This window comes from Symphalangus syndactylus, chromosome 5, assembly GCF_028878055.3.
Source record: "Symphalangus syndactylus isolate Jambi chromosome 5, NHGRI_mSymSyn1-v2.1_pri, whole genome shotgun sequence".
Classification (NCBI taxonomy): Eukaryota; Metazoa; Chordata; class Mammalia; order Primates; family Hylobatidae; genus Symphalangus; species Symphalangus syndactylus.
Window position 1 is genome coordinate 32,575,361 of NC_072427.2, and position 19,017 is coordinate 32,594,377.

The 19,017-nt window shown below is 52.7% G+C and overlaps 1 protein-coding gene and 1 long non-coding RNA gene across 2 annotated transcripts in view; one reads left to right on the forward strand and one right to left on the reverse strand.

The window, feature by feature from the left end:
• The window catches only part of HCN4 (hyperpolarization activated cyclic nucleotide gated potassium channel 4), a 51,548-nt gene that overhangs the window by 16,150 nt on the left and 16,381 nt on the right, over nt 1-19,017 (forward strand). Inside the window, exon 2 of the mRNA XM_055277853.2 lies at nt 8,803-9,226. Within this exon, the coding sequence (XP_055133828.2) occupies nt 8,803-9,226 (424 nt within the window). The remainder of the gene's footprint in view (nt 1-8,802; nt 9,227-19,017) is intronic.
• LOC134736779 (uncharacterized) lies at nt 7,427-17,371 on the reverse strand. The gene is made up of 6 exons (XR_010121025.1): nt 17,300-17,371; nt 16,988-17,153; nt 11,555-11,607; nt 10,116-10,298; nt 9,029-9,341; nt 7,427-7,555 (listed from the first exon to the last, which is right to left on the reverse strand). It is a non-coding gene; the product is annotated as an uncharacterized lncRNA (long non-coding RNA).

The window sequence follows — 19,017 nt, forward strand, 5'->3', positions numbered from 1 at the left end:
AGGTCCCCCGACCAGCTCTCTCTCATCCCGTCCTGTCGGAGACCCCAGGTCCCCTGTTTCTTCTGGCCCATGTCTGTTCACCTGCCTTCTCCCCCACTTTCAATGCCTCCGCTCTTTCTCTGTCACTTTTCCACCATGATCCTCGGCACCGGGTGGGACCACCTGCCGAGGGCTGCTGCTGTGAGTCTTGGGGGTTTGGATGTGCTAAGTTCTTCCCTGATTGTCGGAGGCTTGTGGAAGCCTGGTGGGAAGGAGTCTGTTTCTGAGGGCTGCCCGCGTCATGTGGCTTCTGCTGGGCTCCCTGCCACTCAGCCTTTGGCATGCACTCCTGAGGCATGCATGGCATGCAGTCATCTGTTCACCCATCCCCCATCCACTCATTCGTATGTTTCCACCCATTCACGTATTTATGAGGACCTACCGTATAAAAGGTATTGTGCCGACTTCAGAGAGTCAGTGATGGCAAGTTAGATTGTCACACACACAGTTTCTTATAACATGATAAGTACTATGCCAGGGCAGCGCCCGTGAGGGGCAGTTAACCGGATTTCCTAGGATACAAAGAAGGCTTCCCAGGAGAAGTGATGCCTCCTGTGAACCAAGGGGGATAGGTGGGCACAAGTGGGGAGAAGAGTTCCAGGCAGAGATGACAGCATGTAGGAAAGCCCAGAGGCAAAGAAAGCACAATGTGTTGGGGACACCGAAGGCTGCCGAGTCTGTCTGCAGCAGAGTGTGCAAGGAGAGGAACGGGGAGCATCAAAGCAGGAGAAGGAGGCAGAGTCCAGGCCAGGAAAGGCCTTGGGGACAACAGTGAGGAATTTGGATTTCACTTAAGAGGTGATGGGAAGCGCAGAAGGATTTGGGGCTTAGCAAAGTGTGGAGAGTGGATTGGAGGAGGGTGCTGGCCCCAGCCCTGACCCTGAGGCACGTGAGGTCCTGGACTGGCCAGGAGCTCAGCTGGGAAGCTGTTGGAGTAGTCCCTATGGTGGGTCGATGGGACACATTGGATCCAACGTGATGAGGTGTTGGAAGGCAAGGGAGATAGAAGAGTTGAGGATAACTCTGAGGTTTCTGGGATATACTTTAGGATGCCCGGTGGTACCATTTTCTGGGAGCACAAGAGTGTGGAGGAAGCTGTGAAGCCCTGTCTGAATATGGCAAAGGTGAGGTTCCCGTGGGACATCCAGTTGTAGACATGTAGTCAGCAAGTGGATGCATGGGTGTAGAGTTCAAGAGAGGGGTATGGTTTACAAGGCAGCAGAATAACAAGGCCATGGGAGTCAGTGAAATCACCTGCAAAGAGTGCATAGAACGGGAAAAGATGAGGGCCCCAAGGAGCAAAAACATGGAAAGGTCATGCTGAGGGAAAGGAGGCCGTTCAAGGGGAGGGAAAGGAGAGGCAGTGAGAACAGAGAAAAGCTAGTGGAGTGGGCCACCTTGGAAGCCAAGGAGGAGACTGTCTGCAGGGAAGAATGGTCTGCAGGGCCAGATGATGCTAAAGGCCAGGGAGGAAATGGACTGGAAAGTGACCATTGGATTTAGCAGCAGGGTGCATATTGGTGACGTGCTGAGGAGTGGAGAGCAGCATCGCTTCTCGGCCTTTTGGGTAAGATCAAGTGGAGTGGAGAGGAGCGCTGGATGAGGGGCATGAAAGCGAGAGTGTGGGGACGGTGACACCTCCTTCAAGGAGCCTGGTAAGAGATAAGACAGCAGGGGTTCAGGGAGGGATTTTTTTTTTAAGTTTAGAGAGCTTAAAAGGAAAAGCTGATGGGAAAGGATCAGTGGTGAGAGACAGATGGGAGAGAGAGAGGGAATCTTCTGTAGATTAAGGTCCCTGGGGAGGAAATGGGGATGGTATCAAAAGGGCAGGTAGAAGAGCCGCTGATTCCCTTGTGACTGGGAAGAGGAGATGGGATTGGGGAGATGCTTCAAGGTGGCAGAAAGAGGAAGGGGACACTCTGGCAGCTTTGCTTTTCTCTGTGATGTAGAAAGTGGTGTTATCTGCTGACTCAGAGAAAAAGTGATGGTTTCAGAGCTTTGAGGAGAGAGGAATTAATTTGAAATAGCAGCTATGGGGAATGGGCAGGAAAGTTTACTAGGTTCTCCTGCAAGGATCAGGGGACAGAGATGAGGGCTGTGAATGAGGCCATGATGAGGACATTGAGGCATGAGGAGCTAAGAAACTTGGATGTTTAGTAGGACTGGTCTGAGGTTGTGGGATTCTCTACACAGCTCCCTTGTGAACGTGAAAAGGGTTGATGGTGGTCCTTGCCTGGGGCTGGGATTTCATGACGGTGCCAGGAGGAGGGGCATGGGAGTTAAAGGCGTTGGTTTTAGAGAGGCGAATGAGCTGGACCATCGTGTCTGGGGTGAAGGGTGGTTGGGAGGATGCAAGAGGGTTCTGATGAGAGGATCAGAGGAGTCAGCAGACTGGATATTCCCAGGACTCTGAAAAACAGGTGCAGCGCAACTGAATAGAAGAGCCGTCAGGAAAGAAGGGCAGGGTGTACAAGAGGACTGCAGAGATGCAGCACCTGGAGGTGGTGACGTGGTCAAGGGTGCGCTTTGGAATGGACCATTGAGGTGGGATTGTTAGAGTCAGGGTGGCAAGCTACCAAGAGGCCAAGGTGTTGTCTGGGTCAATGATATGGAGTAGAAGTCACCCAGGACGATCACAGGATTTGGAGTGGAACAGGAGGTTGTGAACCAGGTGCTAGCATTGCCAAAGTCCTTGAGGATGGCAGATGGGTGCTGGAAGGATGGCCAGCAAATGACAAGAATACCCAAAAGATCTTGTAGACATTTCTGCCACAGGCGGGAGGTAGCAGCAGTAGGGAGAGGGGAGGATGCTGACTCACCCCTGACCCTGAGGTATGAGGGATTTGGAAGAGTGATGTCATTAGGACACAACTAGGGTTCACTTAAGCGGGGAGGCAGGGGGGTCTGGTTGTGAAGAAGTTAAGGATGCAGGTGCCACGGAAGAGAGCGCAGGAGAGAGAGCTGGGAGGGAGACAAGGAGCTTGGGGAGGCACAGAGTTTGGGAGTAATAAAATACCCCCAGCCAGATTGATATTTCTGTGGAGTGGTTAGAAAGTAGGCCTCTGGAGTCAGATTCTTTGGGTTTGAATACTTGGCCCACCATATATGGCAAATCTCTCAACTCCTTGTACCTCAGTCTCCTCATCTGTAAAATGGGCATAATCATAGTATCTACCTCATAGGGGTTTTTTAAATGAAGATTAAATAAAGTAGTCCAGATAAGGTACTCAGACTAGTGCCTGGCAAATGGTAAGTGTCCAAAAAGTATTGACTGCCATCCTCTTCCATTCTCACTGTCTTCAGTGTCAGGATCTTTGCTGGATCTGGAAAACCAAGGGAATGGGAAAGATAACCCAGAGGGCATATGAGTTGGAGAGAAGGAGAATGGAGGCTGGAGACCAGAAAGGAGGCAGGGCAAGGGTCCAGGTGAGAGACAGATGCAGAAGCTATCATGGAAGCAGCTAGACTAGACATGGTGACTGCTGGGGGTGTTGCTGTCGGGGTGGGTGGGAGGTAAGAGGCAGCAGTAAGGGATGGCTGGGAGGTTTTGAGCCTAGATTATTGAAATGCAAACTGTGCCATTCAGCTTTGAGGAGGATGATGCTGAGTTCAGCTCTGGAGTCATTGGCTGTAGGAGAAAGCAGGCCCTCCGGGTGGATGCATTTTGTAGGCAGGTGGGAATGCAGGTCTGGTGCTGCGACTGGCACTGAGTGGGAGCTGTCTGCAAAGTTGGAGAGGGTAACAGATGGGGCATTGAGTGTGCTGCTCACCTGGGAGAAAGCATGGAGACCCACGGGCTACAGTCAGCACTGCAGGGACATGGGTATCTGAGACAAGGCCCCATCCTCCATGAACCCATGGTGTTTTAGGAGCTAAAACCAAGACTCAGGCTGTGCAGAGGCTTCAGTGGTCAGAGTTGAAGAGCTAGCTTGAAAGGTGGAAAATATTTTAATGACAAAACAATGACATTCTTCTTCCAGCTGACAGGATTCCCAATGGATATCATTTGTGCCAAAATGTATGCAAGAAAGTATGCATGTGTAAAAATGGATGCATGTAGGAGGGCAAAAGGCAAGAGTGTGTTTACAAAAAATATATTCATGGTATTGCATGTGGGTGTGCATGTGTGTGTGCGTGTGTGCACGCATGTTCATGTCTGTGCATGTGCACATGTGCATGCATGTATATATGTGCATATGTCCTCAAAGGCAAGCATGGGTGTGTGTGGACAAGAAGAGGCTGAAGGAGGTCATCCCTAGCTGGGACCTCCACTTTTCCTACTTTCATTCTGTCACCCTTCCCATCCTCTTTGGCCTCCAGGGAAGGAGAGGGCCCTTAGTCTAGTCCTTGAGTCCCTGAGTTCAGGGTCAGCCACCTCCTATCATGTCTTCCTCAGCTCCCTTGAGGCTATGAACTTCCTCTCACACCAAAACATGAAATTTCCAGATATCGGTGTAATGGGCTGCTTGGCTTTTTGCCATCCCCCATTCTTTCTGCATATGGGACCTGCCCCTCCAGTGTCAGCCTATAGGTTGCCTCTTCCTGCTGAGAGGCCACCTGCCTGCCTGGGTGGACCCATTGGTCCAGGTAGGAAGTAAGGATTGAGATAAGACAGGTCTGGAAGCCTGGGGCTGCTGGGGCTTCCAGAGCCCAGTTGGTGTCTTGCTGGCCAGGACTCCTGTTAACTTAAAGGGCACTGGGCTGGAGGAGGGTCCTCTGGATTTGGAGAGACTAGGGCCCCTAATTCAGGCATGTGCCAACTCCAGGATATCTGAGCCTGACTGCCCCTTGCTTTCCTGTCAGGGCATTACAACCATCACCATGGATTCACACCCTGGATTGTGAGATTTATTCATGAGTGATTCTGGGGGTGGCCAGGTGATAAGGGAGCACTGGGCATCCAACTTGAGGCTTTGGAAATGTTACTCGTCCTTCCTTTGTGAGCCTTCGTTTTCCCTTCTATAGGACGTGTGTGACCGTGACTGAATGATTGCTGATGGCCAGGGTGCCTTTAGCACTTGAGAGGTGTGCTACTTCCTCTACCTCAGACAGCCCTAGCATCAGGAGCATGGGCCCCCCAAATACTCTTTGCAGTCTTCTCTTCTCTTTTGTCTCTGGGGCAGGGGCCACACCTGCTGTGGTAGGCTGCCTTTCCACTGTGATGTAAAGGTGTCAGAAAGGCATATATGCCTCCCACATCCCTCTCGGGTACCCACAACCCCAAGAACTCAAAACTCTGGAGTCCCAGAGACTTCTCCTAATCTTGTGTCTGTCCCTCACTAGCTGTGTAGTCTAGGGCAGACACTTCTCTGTCAGCCTCAAGATCATCATCTGTAAAATAACAGCAGCCACAGTGCTGGTGTGAGGGATAAATGAAGTAATGCATGGAAAACCAAAGTAAGTGCTCTATACATGTGAGGTGTTTTGGGGTCTTTACAAATAAAGACTTTTCAGTCACCAAGGAGCCCCCAGTAAAAATGCCCAGAGATATTAAGGCATCACTTGAGATGCTTCGACCAGCAGGATTGGAAATGAAGAGGGGCCAGCAAGCTGAGGATGCCAGTGTAGAAGCTGTTGCCACCTTCCCCTGGCTAAACCCACTGAACGACGGGGCTGGCAGGTGTGCTGGGCGCTGTCCGTGGTGTTGAACGTCATATCTGGCTCTGGCAGGGCCTGGCTTTCGGACATCTGTGCAAGCATCTGGCAAGGAGTAAGGAAAGGTAGTCCAGAAGCCAAGGGCAGTTCCCAAAACCCAACTCCTGTCACCTCCTCCAGAAGCACTTTCCCGGCCTCACCCTTCTAGGCCACCGGGATCCCATTTTTATGGATACCTGGGCTTTTTACGGATACCCGGGCTCATTGGGATGGTTTCTTACACCATTGCCCAGTTGCCTTCTATCCAAGCCTTGTGCTCTGACCAGACCATGAGTCTCTGGAGGTGAGGGCATCTGTGTGCTGAGGCAAATAGGTCTGTCATCTGATTGCTGGGGGGACTCTGTAGCCCTTGCCTCCTGCTACTGGCTTTCCTGGGTCTATTACAGGCTCCTCTGTGATCCCACTCCCAGCAGATGTTTTGCTGTGGCTTTTCTCTGGGAGATTTGATCTTCCTCCCTCTTACCTCTTTCCTGCAAATTTATTGATTTTAATGATTTATTTACTCATTTCATAACGTAGCTGGGCATAGGTCAGAGCATTTGACAGAAATCAATTGATTTCCTCCTTATGACAGTGCTGCTAGTCAGGTACTGTGGTTATCCTCATTGAGCAGATAAGAAAACTGAGGTGTGGCATGGTAAAGTGGCTTGCTAGTAAACCATGGAGCAGGAATCGAACCCTGACTTCAGGCCCATCTCTCCTCCCACCATATTATACTGTCTCTCCAGCAGCTCTGTGATGTTCCAGGGTAGTGGTTTGTGGGAAAGAATGATCCAGGATCCCGACCCCAGCCCAGATCGAGTGCTGGAAATATCCCTGAGCATCTGGAAGCTCAAGATTGAAACCATTAGTCAGAGTGCGAGGAAATGGGTGTTTTTGCCTTATGCAATTTAGTTTTATGAAGACCACTAAATGCAAACATTCTCCTGTTAATTACGCTCTCAAATTTGGACTATAATTGAGGGAACTAGAGCTGGGGAGAGTGTAGAAACCCGTTGGAGTGGCAGGCCCGCCCGAGTCAGCATTCCCAGCCGCCTTGCACCCGCTCTGTTAATTTTAGAAACTCCTCCAGCCTGGGTGTATTATTAGCTTTATGTACAGAGGGCCACATAGCCCTCAGTGGCCTTTCTATGCACAGTTAAAAAAATTTGTTTTCTTTTGTTTTTCCCAAGAGATTAAATGAAGAGGGATGACAGCAGAGTGTATAGAGGGGTGTTTGTGCACTGTGCGTGTGAATGGGGATACCTGCATGTGGCATCTAATGAGTGTACACAGCTGTCTTTGAGTGAGGTCTATGTGGCTGGGTAGAGCATGCACGGCTCTAGGGCACCCCATAGATGCTGAAACCATCCTCCTGGGGCCCATGACTCATTAGCAGGTGTGCTGCATTCTTTGTAGTGAAGTGTGAAGCTGAGGATGGGTCCTCAGGCCTTAGTTGGGTTCTCTCAGCTGGCATATGGGTACTGGGGCCACAGAAAGGAGTGGTGGGTCATGGGGTAGAGAGGAGCTGAAGTTGGCCTCTTGGCATCCGGCCTTATCCCCCATAAGGCCCTGTCTTGAAGCCCTGAAGAGCTTGGCTTTCAAAGGAGCTGCAGAAAAGCTGACTCTCTGGAAACTGCCCTTTGCCACGCAGTGTGATGTAGGACAGCCGCCTCACCCACCTTCAGCAAAACAGGCCCTACCCTCTCCTTGACTCACAGCCCCATTTTGAGTCTGGCAAACAAACAAACAATTTGCTATGAAGTAATTTCTTTGCAACCTGGACCTCTGCAGGCAGGGGCACTTTGGTTTACAGTGAGACCCTCTGAAGACTGGAGGAAAGCTTATCTCTTTCTTTCCCACTTTCTTCCTCCTGGCTTCCCTGCAGTAAAGAATCAAAGATGGTGGAAAGGTTATTTCTCCTGGGAGAAGACATGCTTATTTCTGCCTGACTTAATACCTTTATCTGTTATTGTGTAAATGTCTAAATTAACAGCAGAGGGAAACAGCTCTGCAGTGCAAGTTTTCGGTCTTGGGGCCAGCCCTGGGATGGCTGGTACTTGGGCAGGGTCCCTGGGAATAATTGGCCATGCCTTCTGGATTGGGGTCTTGGCCACGTGTGTTGTTTCCACACTCCAGAAGGCCCCCTGCTTGGTGAGTTGGGAGAAACCCAGCGCGGACCTGTGAGTTGGCGTTGTGCCTCCTCCTCATGCTGCTCAACTTCTCCGAGGCTTTGCCCTGAGGCCTCCTCTACAAACGACTTGAAGGTGCCTGAGGCCTTAGGAGAAATGATTCTGGAAGCCCTGGGCTGGTCTCTTTCTATCACATTGATTGGTATCTCACTGGTGCCTGAAATCCCCCCATTTATTCTTCTTGTTTTGAAGCTATCTCTCCCCCTCCACACCCCCATGTTAGGATGCAAACCTCTGAGGGAAGGAGATGGTCAGACATTTTCTGATTATAGGGGATGGACTAAAGGGGGATGCCAGAGAACCAGTGTGGGAGAGGGCCAGATCAGAATGATAGGACTCATTACACAGTGAGGAAACTGAGGCCCAGAGTAGGGAGGCCCTACCGGATGTCACACAGCATGTTGATGACAAAGCTGGGGCTGGAGCCTGGGCCTCCTGCCTCCCAGGCGCCCGAGTCATGTCTGTACCTCCCCTGCTCTTTGGTCGTGGTCTGTGGAATATCTCCCTGACAGCCCGTCTCAAGCCACAGCTAACCCTCAGGGAGGATGGGACAGCCTAGCCTGAGCCTGGGGTGGCGTGGGGTGAGCTGCTCCTTTTGCTAAAACAGCCTCTTGCTTCTCTCTGAGTGTCACTGATTTGCCTTTCAGCCTGACTCTCACTGTGGGCTGGGGATGGGAGGAGGAAGCTTGTCATTGGGTCTCGGGGGAATTCACAGAAGGGCAGCATGGAGGGTACCCTTAGTGAATGAAGAGCCTCTTACTGTGTCATTCCCTGTGCCAATCTCCACATCTTGCCCTGGTACCCATGTGCCTATCTTCCTGTCTCGGAACCTCCCAAGACTTCTGTCTCCCAGGTGCTGTCCCTCAGATCTTCCTCCCTTAGTCTGTAACTTGTCCTCCCTCTTCTCCTGGCAACTGACCCCTGTGTCTCTGGGCAGATTTTACTGGGACCTGACCATGCTGCTGCTGATGGTGGGAAACCTGATCATCATTCCTGTGGGCATCACCTTCTTCAAGGATGAGAACACCACACCCTGGATTGTCTTCAATGTGGTGTCAGACACATTTTTCCTCATCGACTTGGTCCTCAACTTCCGCACAGGGATCGTGGTGGAGGACAACACAGAGATCATCCTGGACCCGCAGCGGATTAAAATGAAGTACCTGAAAAGCTGGTTCATGGTAGATTTCATTTCCTCCATCCCCGTGGACTACATCTTCCTCATTGTGGAGACACGCATCGACTCGGAGGTCTACAAGACTGCCCGGGCCCTGCGCATCGTCCGCTTCACGAAGATCCTCAGCCTCTTACGCCTGTTACGCCTCTCCCGCCTCATTCGATATATCCACCAGTGGGAAGAGGTAAGTGGTCAGTGCAAACCTCTTGGGGGAAAGGCCACTCCCCACAGAGGGAGTGAGGAACTGGCAGGGAACCTCAGATAATTGAACATGGGCTCTCAGATCGTGGCAGGCACACCTGCTCCAAGAGGACAAATACTAGTAATTTCTTGACCTCTTATCATGTGCTGGATACTTTACATGCAGTATCTCAATGAAGACTGTAACAGCTATAGGGGGAACCATATAGGTACATGTATATACTCATTTTTCACATGAAGAAACAGACAGAAAGATTAAGTGACTTATACAAGGTTACACAATTAGTAATTTTTGAACCTGGAATGTGAACTTAAGCCAATCACCTCTAGAGCCCACATTATTAACCACTGCGTTATGTTGTAGGGTTTATAAACCCATAAGCTTGTTGGGGACAGGCAGGGAATAGGGATGGGCGAAAAGGGCCAGCTGGGGGACAGTAGACAGTGTGGTGGATGAGAAGAATTAGAGAACATCTCCGTTATATTGGGTGGCCTCTATGCAGCTCCAGCTAATTTTTGTCAAGTGGAAATGGGCCCAGGGTTGCTAGATCTATAGCATTATGAGAAATGGAAATCTGGATTTTTGTACAAATTTTGTTGGCAACTCTCTTAGTTTGGGTTCTTCCTGAGCAGAACCTGAGACAACGATGTGCATGAAAGGGATGTTTTGGGGATGCATTCCCAGGAAAATCTGGTAAGGGGATTGGGGAGAGGGACAGGGAAAGGCAGGAAGCCAAGCAATGGTTGGACATTGGAGGGTGTCCTGTGGAGGGCTGTTTGCCTCAGCTCTATGGGATCTGAGGATAGTGTGCGCCACACCTTGGAGTTGTCCCAGTCAGGGCAAGGGAGTTGGAATGTTTATATCCCCTTACCTGTCAGTCATTGGTTCAAGGCACTGCCAGCCCTCAGCACTCGCAGCCAAAGCAGTTTCCAGCAGCCCGGGCAGGCCTCTGACAAAAGGTGCGGCTGCTGGCTATAGAGAGTGAAATCACGCAGGCAGGCTGGAGTCTTGTGCTCAGAAACTGTAAAGGGATCCTAGGGGCTGTGAACACTGGCTACAGGAGGAAAATAAAACATTGAAAAAGAACTGGGCAGGCCAATTCCGTTGTGAACAAACCTCACTCATCCATGGGCTGAAGCAGTTGTCTGCAGCAGAGGAGCTAAGGGCTTTGCTGGGAGGAAGGGCAACTGACCTTGCTAAGTGCTTCAGTCTGTGTCTGCCACCCACCCAAGTTACACGACTTGGCAGCAGCGGCAGGCAGGCCAGCCTGGAGGGCCTACTTTCTCTGTGAGACAGCCCACCTTGGGGTCATGCCACCTGTGGGTGGGACAAGCTTCCATGGAGGGCCATTTCCCGCTCCATCCCTGTGCTGTGTGGCTGACTTCCCAGCCTCTAGGACCCCTGCTTGCCTGGCAGAAGTTCCCATGTTCAGAACATGAAGCCCCCCACCCTCACCCCCAGCAGCAGCCTGGGCCTCGGCTGGCAGCACCTATGGCTGATGGTAGAGGCACGGGCAGATTCAGGTCAGAGGCGTCATGAACGCACGTGCCACAGGAGAAGTGTGTGCACCAGTTTGGCAGCGTCCCTCCATGGCAGAAATTCTCTTTGGCTTGGAAAATTCACATTACTTATGCTGACAGAGAAGGGCTGTGACTCTCCCAAGGTCATGGAGTTAGACCTCTGGTAGAACTGGGACAGAATCCAGCTAGCTCTCTTGGCCCCCAGCACATAGTGTGGGCTGTCCCACCCTGGTGTAGTGAAATGGCATTTAAGACCCAAGTTAAAATCCCAGCTCCACACTGCCTAGCATGTAGCTTTGGGTCCGCTTTGCCTCTCTGTGCCTCAGTCTCTTTATCTGCAAAATGGGTATAAGTTGTACCTGATGTTTATAAAGCCTTAGCATGAAGCCTGGTGCAGAAGAACTGTTTAATATGTGTCCCCCCTGGCCAGGCGCGATGGCTCACGCCTGTAATCCTAGCACTTTGGGAGGCCGAGATGGGTGGATTGCTTGAGGCCAGGAGTTCAAAACCAGCCTGGCCAATATGGTGAAACCCCGTCTCTACTAAAAATACAAAAAATTAGCCGGGCGTGGTGGTGGGCGCCTGTAATCCCAGCTACTTGGGAGGCTGAAATAAGAGAATTACTTGAACCCAGGAGGCAGAGGTTGCAGAGTGAGCGGAGATTGCACCACTGTACTCCAGCCTGGGCAACAAGAGTGAAACTCCGTCTCAAAAAAATAAATAAATAGATGTTATTTATATTTATAATATACACACACACACACACACACACACACACACACACCCCTACCTCCCTCCCCACCAAGTTGTCTTAGTAACATTTCCTTGGTTCCTCATACTTAGCTGGCAAGAGAAACGGGGCAAGATTTATGATCCTCATGTGTCAAGTGAGGAAACTGAAGATCAGAAAGGCCAGCCGCCCCAGTGGTAGGGCTTTTGGCCTAGGCCTCCTATCTCCCGGTTCCATGCACTTCCCGCCTTCTCAGATGGAAAGGGAATGACTTTGATTCTATGATTGTTTCCTTTCATGGCTGGGGTGCCTCCACGGGGGACTGGACTTCATTCAGTCCAGCAAGTGCTTGCTGGGCACCCACCTGTGCTGACCTGGGTGGGCGCTGGGATCAAAGGACTAGGACGACCGTTGGCAGAGAGTGGGAGGGCAGTGGCAGGGGAGGAGATCTGTGCAACAGGTTGAGTTGGAGGTGCCTGTGGGACAGAGATGTGCAGAGATGTGGCAGGTGGTCTGAGCTGAGGGCTGAGAGGGGACAGTGACTCTGGAGGGTGGCGGCTGGGTCCACTCTGAGGGACTGTGAAGGAAGGATGGAGGCATGTTTCCCCTCATGCTCTGACACACTTGTCTCCTGGTTTCCGTCCCAGGTGGAAATGTAGGACCAGGTTGGCTCCCTCAGACCCTGAGAAACCCCCACCCTTCTGCATGTCTTGGACCCACAGCTAGACTGTCATGAAAAGCAGAGACACGCCAGCTCTTTCCCTCCTCCAGCATCCATTCATGTCTCCAGGCCTCAGCCTCCCAGGGGCTGACCTTACTCCTCCAGGGCCTGGGGGCTGTAGTCCTTTGTAGGGGTTGGCAGAGATGCCAGTGGCTGGACAGGGTGAGTCCTGGGTCGGAGCTAAGCTTGTCTTTCATGTCCCCACATTATGCATCCTGGTAGCTCAGGCCCAGGGCTCCTGTCCCCACTGCCACCCTGGCCTGGCCACCCTCTTGGGCACCCAGAACTGGTCAGGTGCTGGTCCTGGCCTTTCTCTGGGGGAGGCAGAGGCCCCAGGAGGCCTTGGGTCAGGCCTCTGAACTAGACGTGCTGCCCCATCTCGTGGGGAGGAAGGAGATCCCAGGAGGCCAGATGGATGACTCTCACCCTTCCACACACAAACCCTTCTCTCTCCTACCAGCTGGGGAGAAAATTGCTTTGAGCTAGTTTCTGCCGGGCACACCGGCCAGCCTGGGGCTCTCACTGGACCCCTGAGATTGGACTGGGGTTTCCCAGCTGGCCCCAGGAACCCGTCACCAGGACCATAGCAGGCCACTCCAGCCCAGGGGCTTCTCCCACCTCTGCTTGGCCCAGAGGCAGTAGCAGAAAGACCCTTTGAAGCCCTAGGTCCACATGACAGCTGAGGAGAGTATTTAGTACAGAAAACCCTGCCCTAGTCTCCTCTTTCAAGTCCCTCCATGAGTCTTTTTCCTCCTTTGGGCCTCAGTTTCCCCACTTGTCAGGTACATAATGATGTTCTCTGAAGCTCTGGCTCCCTGGGGCCCAGTCCCCAGCTCCCATCTGCCTTGGCAAGGTTTATGTTAGCTGATTCTGAAGACCTTGTTGTAGCTCACGGAACGTGAAGGAGGATGCCCTGGGGTAGGGCTAGGGAGCTTGCCTCCCACAGACTGTGGAAAGCTTGCCATGGGCTGCCTGGTGAAGCTGCAAGAAGCTAGACTCCTGACCCCAGGTTTCTACTGCCTCCCCCAGCCGGGCCCAGACCAGGCCCCCAGGAGATCTCCTAAGTGTTGGTGGCAGTCAGGCAGTCTTGTGAGTCAGCGTAGGTGGACCGCCATCTTGGAGGACGCAAGCCTCTTGCCTCCATCCTGGGCGATCTTGGTCAGCAGACTTCCTCCCGAGCCTCTGCAGCCATGCCTCCTCCCTCCCTCTGAGGTGTGAGCTTGTTCCAGGCATGGAGGCTATTGTTAGAAACCATGGTTACCCCTCTTTGGACGTTACCCTGCAAGGCTCAGCACTCCAGTGACCCATCCCAGAAGTCTCTCCTCTCCCTCGGCAGCCTGAAGTGGCCAAAGAGGGGCTGGAGGCAGAAGGCCAGCCGGGGCTGCTGTGTGGCCTCTGATGAGTCCCCTCGTCCTGTGGACCTTGATTGCCTCATCTCAGAATCAGGTGCTTGGCATCTGCGAGAAGTGGAGATGACACGAGGAGAGGTCCTGGGGCGTGGGTACTGGCCCTGTCTCCTGCATCCAGGAAGGGACCCGGCATGACCCTCAGTGCAGCTGCCTTCAGGCTGCACCCAGAATGCATGTGCAGCAGCCTGTTCTGCCAGGCCTGGGGTTGCTGTCTTCAATGCAGACACTTGTTCTTGAGACACAGGTGGAAGTTGCTCTTCCATGAGAAGAAAATGAATCCACAGGAGAGGATTCAATCAGGCCTCAGGAAGAGGCCTTGGTGGAAACAGCAGCAGCCAGACCTCCAATTTCTGGCCTCTCCTCGGGGCTGAGAAATCAACTCTTTGTTTGGAGGGCTGGGAAAGAGAGGGAAGGAAAGGAACCAACATGTCCTGAGTGCCTACCATGTGCCAGTGGTGGATATGATCTCACCTGACCCCCGTGATAGCCTTGAGAGCTGGCAATTACTGACCCATTCCACAGATGAGGAAACTGAGGCTCGGGGTGGAAAAGGCAGTGGCTCTGTCCTTGCACTGCAGTTGAGAAACTGCAGAAGGAGTGAGAGCAGGGCTTCCCCAAGTTCCATGTGTGGCAGAGTGAGCTGCCTGGACCGCCTGATGGGCAAGGCTTGCAGTGGCCTGGAAATGAAGGTGCTCAACCCCTGCAGTCAGAACCAACATCGTAAGAGGGAGTTCTAATGAAATATAAAGAGCAAGGCAAATATTTGCCTGGTGCAACTGACTCTCCGGTGGCCTGTGGCCCTAGCCAACAGTGGGGACACACCAGTGTTTAGCAGCCTCTCCCAGCAACGTCCAGCCTTGTTCTCAGCAACCACTTCCCAGGTGCTGGAGAGTGGTGCAGGCGAGGTGAGTGTCCTCAAATCTAGGGTACCCCCTAACCTGAATGGATGTGCCCCCACCAGCTCTTCCCAGGCAGCTCAGACTGTGCACTGTTGGTGCTCCAGCTTTGTGGTGTCTAAAAACCATCTGAAACACACCTCTCCAGCCCTCCCACCCGCACCCACCACCCCAGTGCCCACAGTCCTCCTCACTGCAGTCCCAGGCTTCACCACCACCATGCTCTCAGTAGGACACGGAAGTCTGTGTCCCCTGCAGGAGAAGACACCTTGGTTCTTCCCACAGGGACAAGGGCAGGTTCCCTGTGGGCTGCGTCTGCCCAGAGCGGGTACCTTTTTGTTCTTCCACTGTCTACACTAGCAGAAGCCCTGCTGACCACCATTCTCATCACTGTCACCATCGCCTTCACCTTCATCACGAAGCCCTTCTCATTTCCTGAAACCTTACCACATGCTCTGTGCCGTGTTCATTGCTGAGATCACAATAAAGGCAAAATTAGACAAGTACCTGATCTTAGAAGAAAAGGAGTAATGAAAAGAAAAAGGTGATGCAGAAGGAAAGGAATTCATTGCAGGAAAACATGCCACCCTCGATGCTCGGTCTTTAAGGCCCAGCGTGATCTGACCAAAGGAGCAGTTACTGTGGCCTGTGACAGTCTGGGACTCTTTCTAGCCATGCCCAGAGGCTTCCTTGAGCTCCCATATGGTACCCACTCATTCATTTAGATGTATGCACTTTTATTCAGGCAATCAGCAGATATTTTTGATGCCTGCTTGTGCTAAGCATGGAGGAACACAGAAGTGAGAAATAGAGAAGAGCCCTGCCTCGCACAGCAGCACGCAAGTCAGTGAATGTCATTTCAGATGGTGAGAACTCCAGGAAGGAAATACATCAGGGCCAAGAGTCACAGTGAGAATGGGAAGGGAGGGCCCTTGGCTGTGTCACACACAGGGATCCAGTGTCCTTCCTTTCCATGGAAGTGGCTTTTGAGCCAAGACAGGATGACAAGAAGGAGCTGGAGGCAGCACGCAGGCAGATGGAAGAGCAAGCCCCGTACTGAGGGCCTGGGCCAAGCGCGAACTGGCCTGGGGCATTCAAGGACATGAAGGAAGGCCGCTGTGGCCAGAGATAGCCTTGGGCAGAGTTAGGGAGGCTGGTAGTTGGGAGCCAGGATGCCGAGGGCCACAGTCGGCAGTTGGAGTGTATTCACGGGTGCAGTGGGAAGTCATTGGAAGGTTTATAGTAAGAGAGTGACATGGTCTGATTTATGTCTCCAAGAGGTCTTTCTAGCTGCTTGGTTGAGCATGGCTTGGAGGGGTGGGGAGCCTCATCAAGAGGTTGGGGCTCTCATCTTGGGGGTGTTTAGATTGGGGTCATATTGGGATTGGAGGGAAATAAATGGCTTTGAGATGTCCACTTAGGCAGTAGAGCCAAAACCACCTGGATTGATGGGATGTGGGGAGGTTTGAGAGACTCACTCATGGCTGGCTGGTGGGTTTTTGTTGCTCAGCCTCACGAACAGCAGCACCAGCTGTGAGATGGAAACAGGTTTTGGTTGTGTCCACGCAGAGATAGACCGAGACAGCTGGATATATGAGCCAATTTGTGTTACTCTTAGAGTTCATCTGTGTGTCTTAGGCATGACAGAAGCAAGGAACTGGGGGTATCCCAGGGCTTGAAAGAGGAGCACAGGGAAGGTTGCCTCCATCAGAGGAGGAGCATTGCCGGTCTCCACAGCCCCTTGTGATGGGGGCAACACAGTTGCATCCTGGGGAGCCCTTTTGCCAGGGAGACCCCACTCAGGGTGCTTCCAGAGATGCCCTAGACTTTGATACCCTCCGCAACTAAAGAAACTTTCAGCAGAATTCCTGCTGCCTTGACAAGCCAGGGGTGGGAGGAGAACGGCATGCTTGTGGCTGTGGGCTCTGCTACCAGCCGTGCTGTCCAGCCACACAGCAACATCTGGGCTGGGGGTGCTCTGAGCCTGGACCAGCCTCTCTACTGACCTCCCCATTGTGCCCTGCTTGCCTTCCTCTGTTGCTGGGTTTCTATATACATGTTCCCAAGTCCCTTTCTTGGGTACGGCTTCCTTCCCCAGCCAGACTATGAGCTCTGGGCAAGCAAGGGCAAGACTTTCCTCCCTGACCCCCATAGGGAGGGGAGCCTTTCTTGGGCACTGACACAGGCTGACTTCCAGGGGACATGGCATAGACATTTGGGTCTTTCTGAGGGTACTGCCCCGAGACCCAGGAAAGAAGGACCCCACTGGCCCACACTCCGGAGGGCTCCCCTCCCCACAGTGAGGAGTCTGGGGGCTCTTTGCAACTCTTTCTTGACCACACTTGGGTACCCAGCATTCCTGGCACAGACACCTCTAAGCTTGCTGTCAAGGCCTGTGCAGGGCCCTTCCCAGGCTGTGTCCTGAGGGGACCATCCTGCCTCTGTGCCCACCCCTTGACCCACTTACAAGTGGCTGTTTGCAGGAGTGGCATGGAGGTGGCTTGGCTGTGGGCCAGGGTCCTCTGCTGGGGGGCACAGTCAGGAAAGAGAAGGGAGGTGGGCTGTGCTCTGGTGTGGTTTTCTAAGAGTTCTCATTTCAAGCCTGGCCCTCCAGGGCCTTATGATGGTGCCTTCTGTCAAGGTAGGAGAATAGAATATATTTTCTTTAACAGTTTGTTGGCTTGACTTACGACTTTAAATATCCAAATCTGTGGCTTGTAGAACTTGATTTGCCCCTTGTCCTGGACTCTCCAACCCTGGGGCAGGCCTGCCTCATTACCCCAGCTCAGCACTCGGCCATGTGCCTCGGGGAGGCTGCCGTCCTGCCCCCACGGGCTCCGTCTGTGCCTCCAGTACCCTTGGCCTCCTGCGCAGCTTTCCTGTCTGTGGCAGAGGGCTGGGTTCTGAAGGTTGGTGCCTCAGTCGGCTCAGGCTGCGACAACATAAACACCAGAGGCTGGAGGGCTGAAATAACAAATACTACTTCCCACAGCTCTGGAGGCTGGCAGTCTGGGTTGAGAGTGCCAGCACGGGGGCTTCTGGTGAGGCCTTTTTTTTTTCTGACTTATAGACAGCTGCCTTCTCCCTGTGCCCTCACAGGACAAAGAGAGATCGTCTCTGTCTGGTCTCTTTTTATAAGGGCACTCATCCCACTCATAAGGGTGCCAACTTCATGACCTGATGACCTTCCGAAGGCCTCATTTCCAAATGCCATCACCTCGAGGGTTAGGAATTCAACATAGGAATTTGGGAGGGACACAAAGGTGCAGTCCCTAGCAGCTGGGAAGTGAAGGAGCTTAATAATAATGGCCCCACCCTTGCATCTCTGATAGGTGTGCAGAGAGCACTTTGCTAGCTAGTTTAATTCACAAGCAACCTTGTAAAACAGGGGGCAGATGTCTAGCTTGTTTGAGGGGGTGGCTGAGTTGTGGTGGTGGGGAGGCAGGTGCGGAGGATGGCCGGCTCTGAGACTGTGAATGGTGCTGTGTCACTCGCCCTCCCCAAACCCAAACCCCAGGGGGTTGGGTGAGCTGGGGAGCTAGTGGCATCCTGGTCAACCAAGACATAGAACGGTTAGGATTTGCCCAGAGTCATAGACATGTCACATTCACCTAAGTGTTAAGGAGGCAAAGGTGGGATCTTCCCCCCCCGGCTGGTTCTGGGGGCTCTGGTGCTCAGGGATCTGCTGGGGAGAGCCTCACGGTCTCAGGATACAGGTGCCTGAACACGACCAGCCACAGAAAATGGACCAGAGACCCCAGATTCATAATCAGATCTGCTCTGCGTCCCAGACCCAGGCCCCAGCCCAGCCACAGACTGTCCTGCTCTCCAGGGCCCACCATTCCTTCCAGGCCATGGCAGATGCTGAGCAGTGTCAGCTTAGCCAGGATCTCAAACGCTGACAGCCCCAGAGCTGGTCTGTGCCCCAGTGGTACTGGGCTGCAGGGCACACAGCACCGTCTACACCATCACAGTGTGCAGGGCCTGGGGAGGCGAGAAGCTGGCAAGTCCCGCCTGGCCTTGGACCCAGCTTGCTGTGTGAATCTGGGCATGTCATTCAGCCACTTTGGGTTTGAGTTGTTTTATCCACAAAATGGAACTACTGAGAGCTACCCTTTCCTCACTAGGTCAATCTAACAATCTAATATGGTGGCTACAGGCCTCAGAATCGGGCAGACCTGGCTACAACATCTGGCCTTGCCACTGCCACCATGAGCTTGGGCAAGTTCCTGTACTTCTCTGAGCCTTGGTATAAAACAGATGGACAGTATCTTCAGCGAAGGATTTTTGTGAGTTTAAATAGAGGATGGCTGTGGAATTTCATGTCCAGTCAGGTGTGGCACTGTTGTTCCCTCTGTCACCAGGGCCACAGGGAAATGGTGGGACAAGCTTAAGCTACCAGACCCCATGAGCCTTTCACTGTCCACTTCATCCTGGAAAGACTCCGAGCTTTGTAGCTGGAACCTTCAGGGTCATTCCCTTGATGGGGGCCACAGG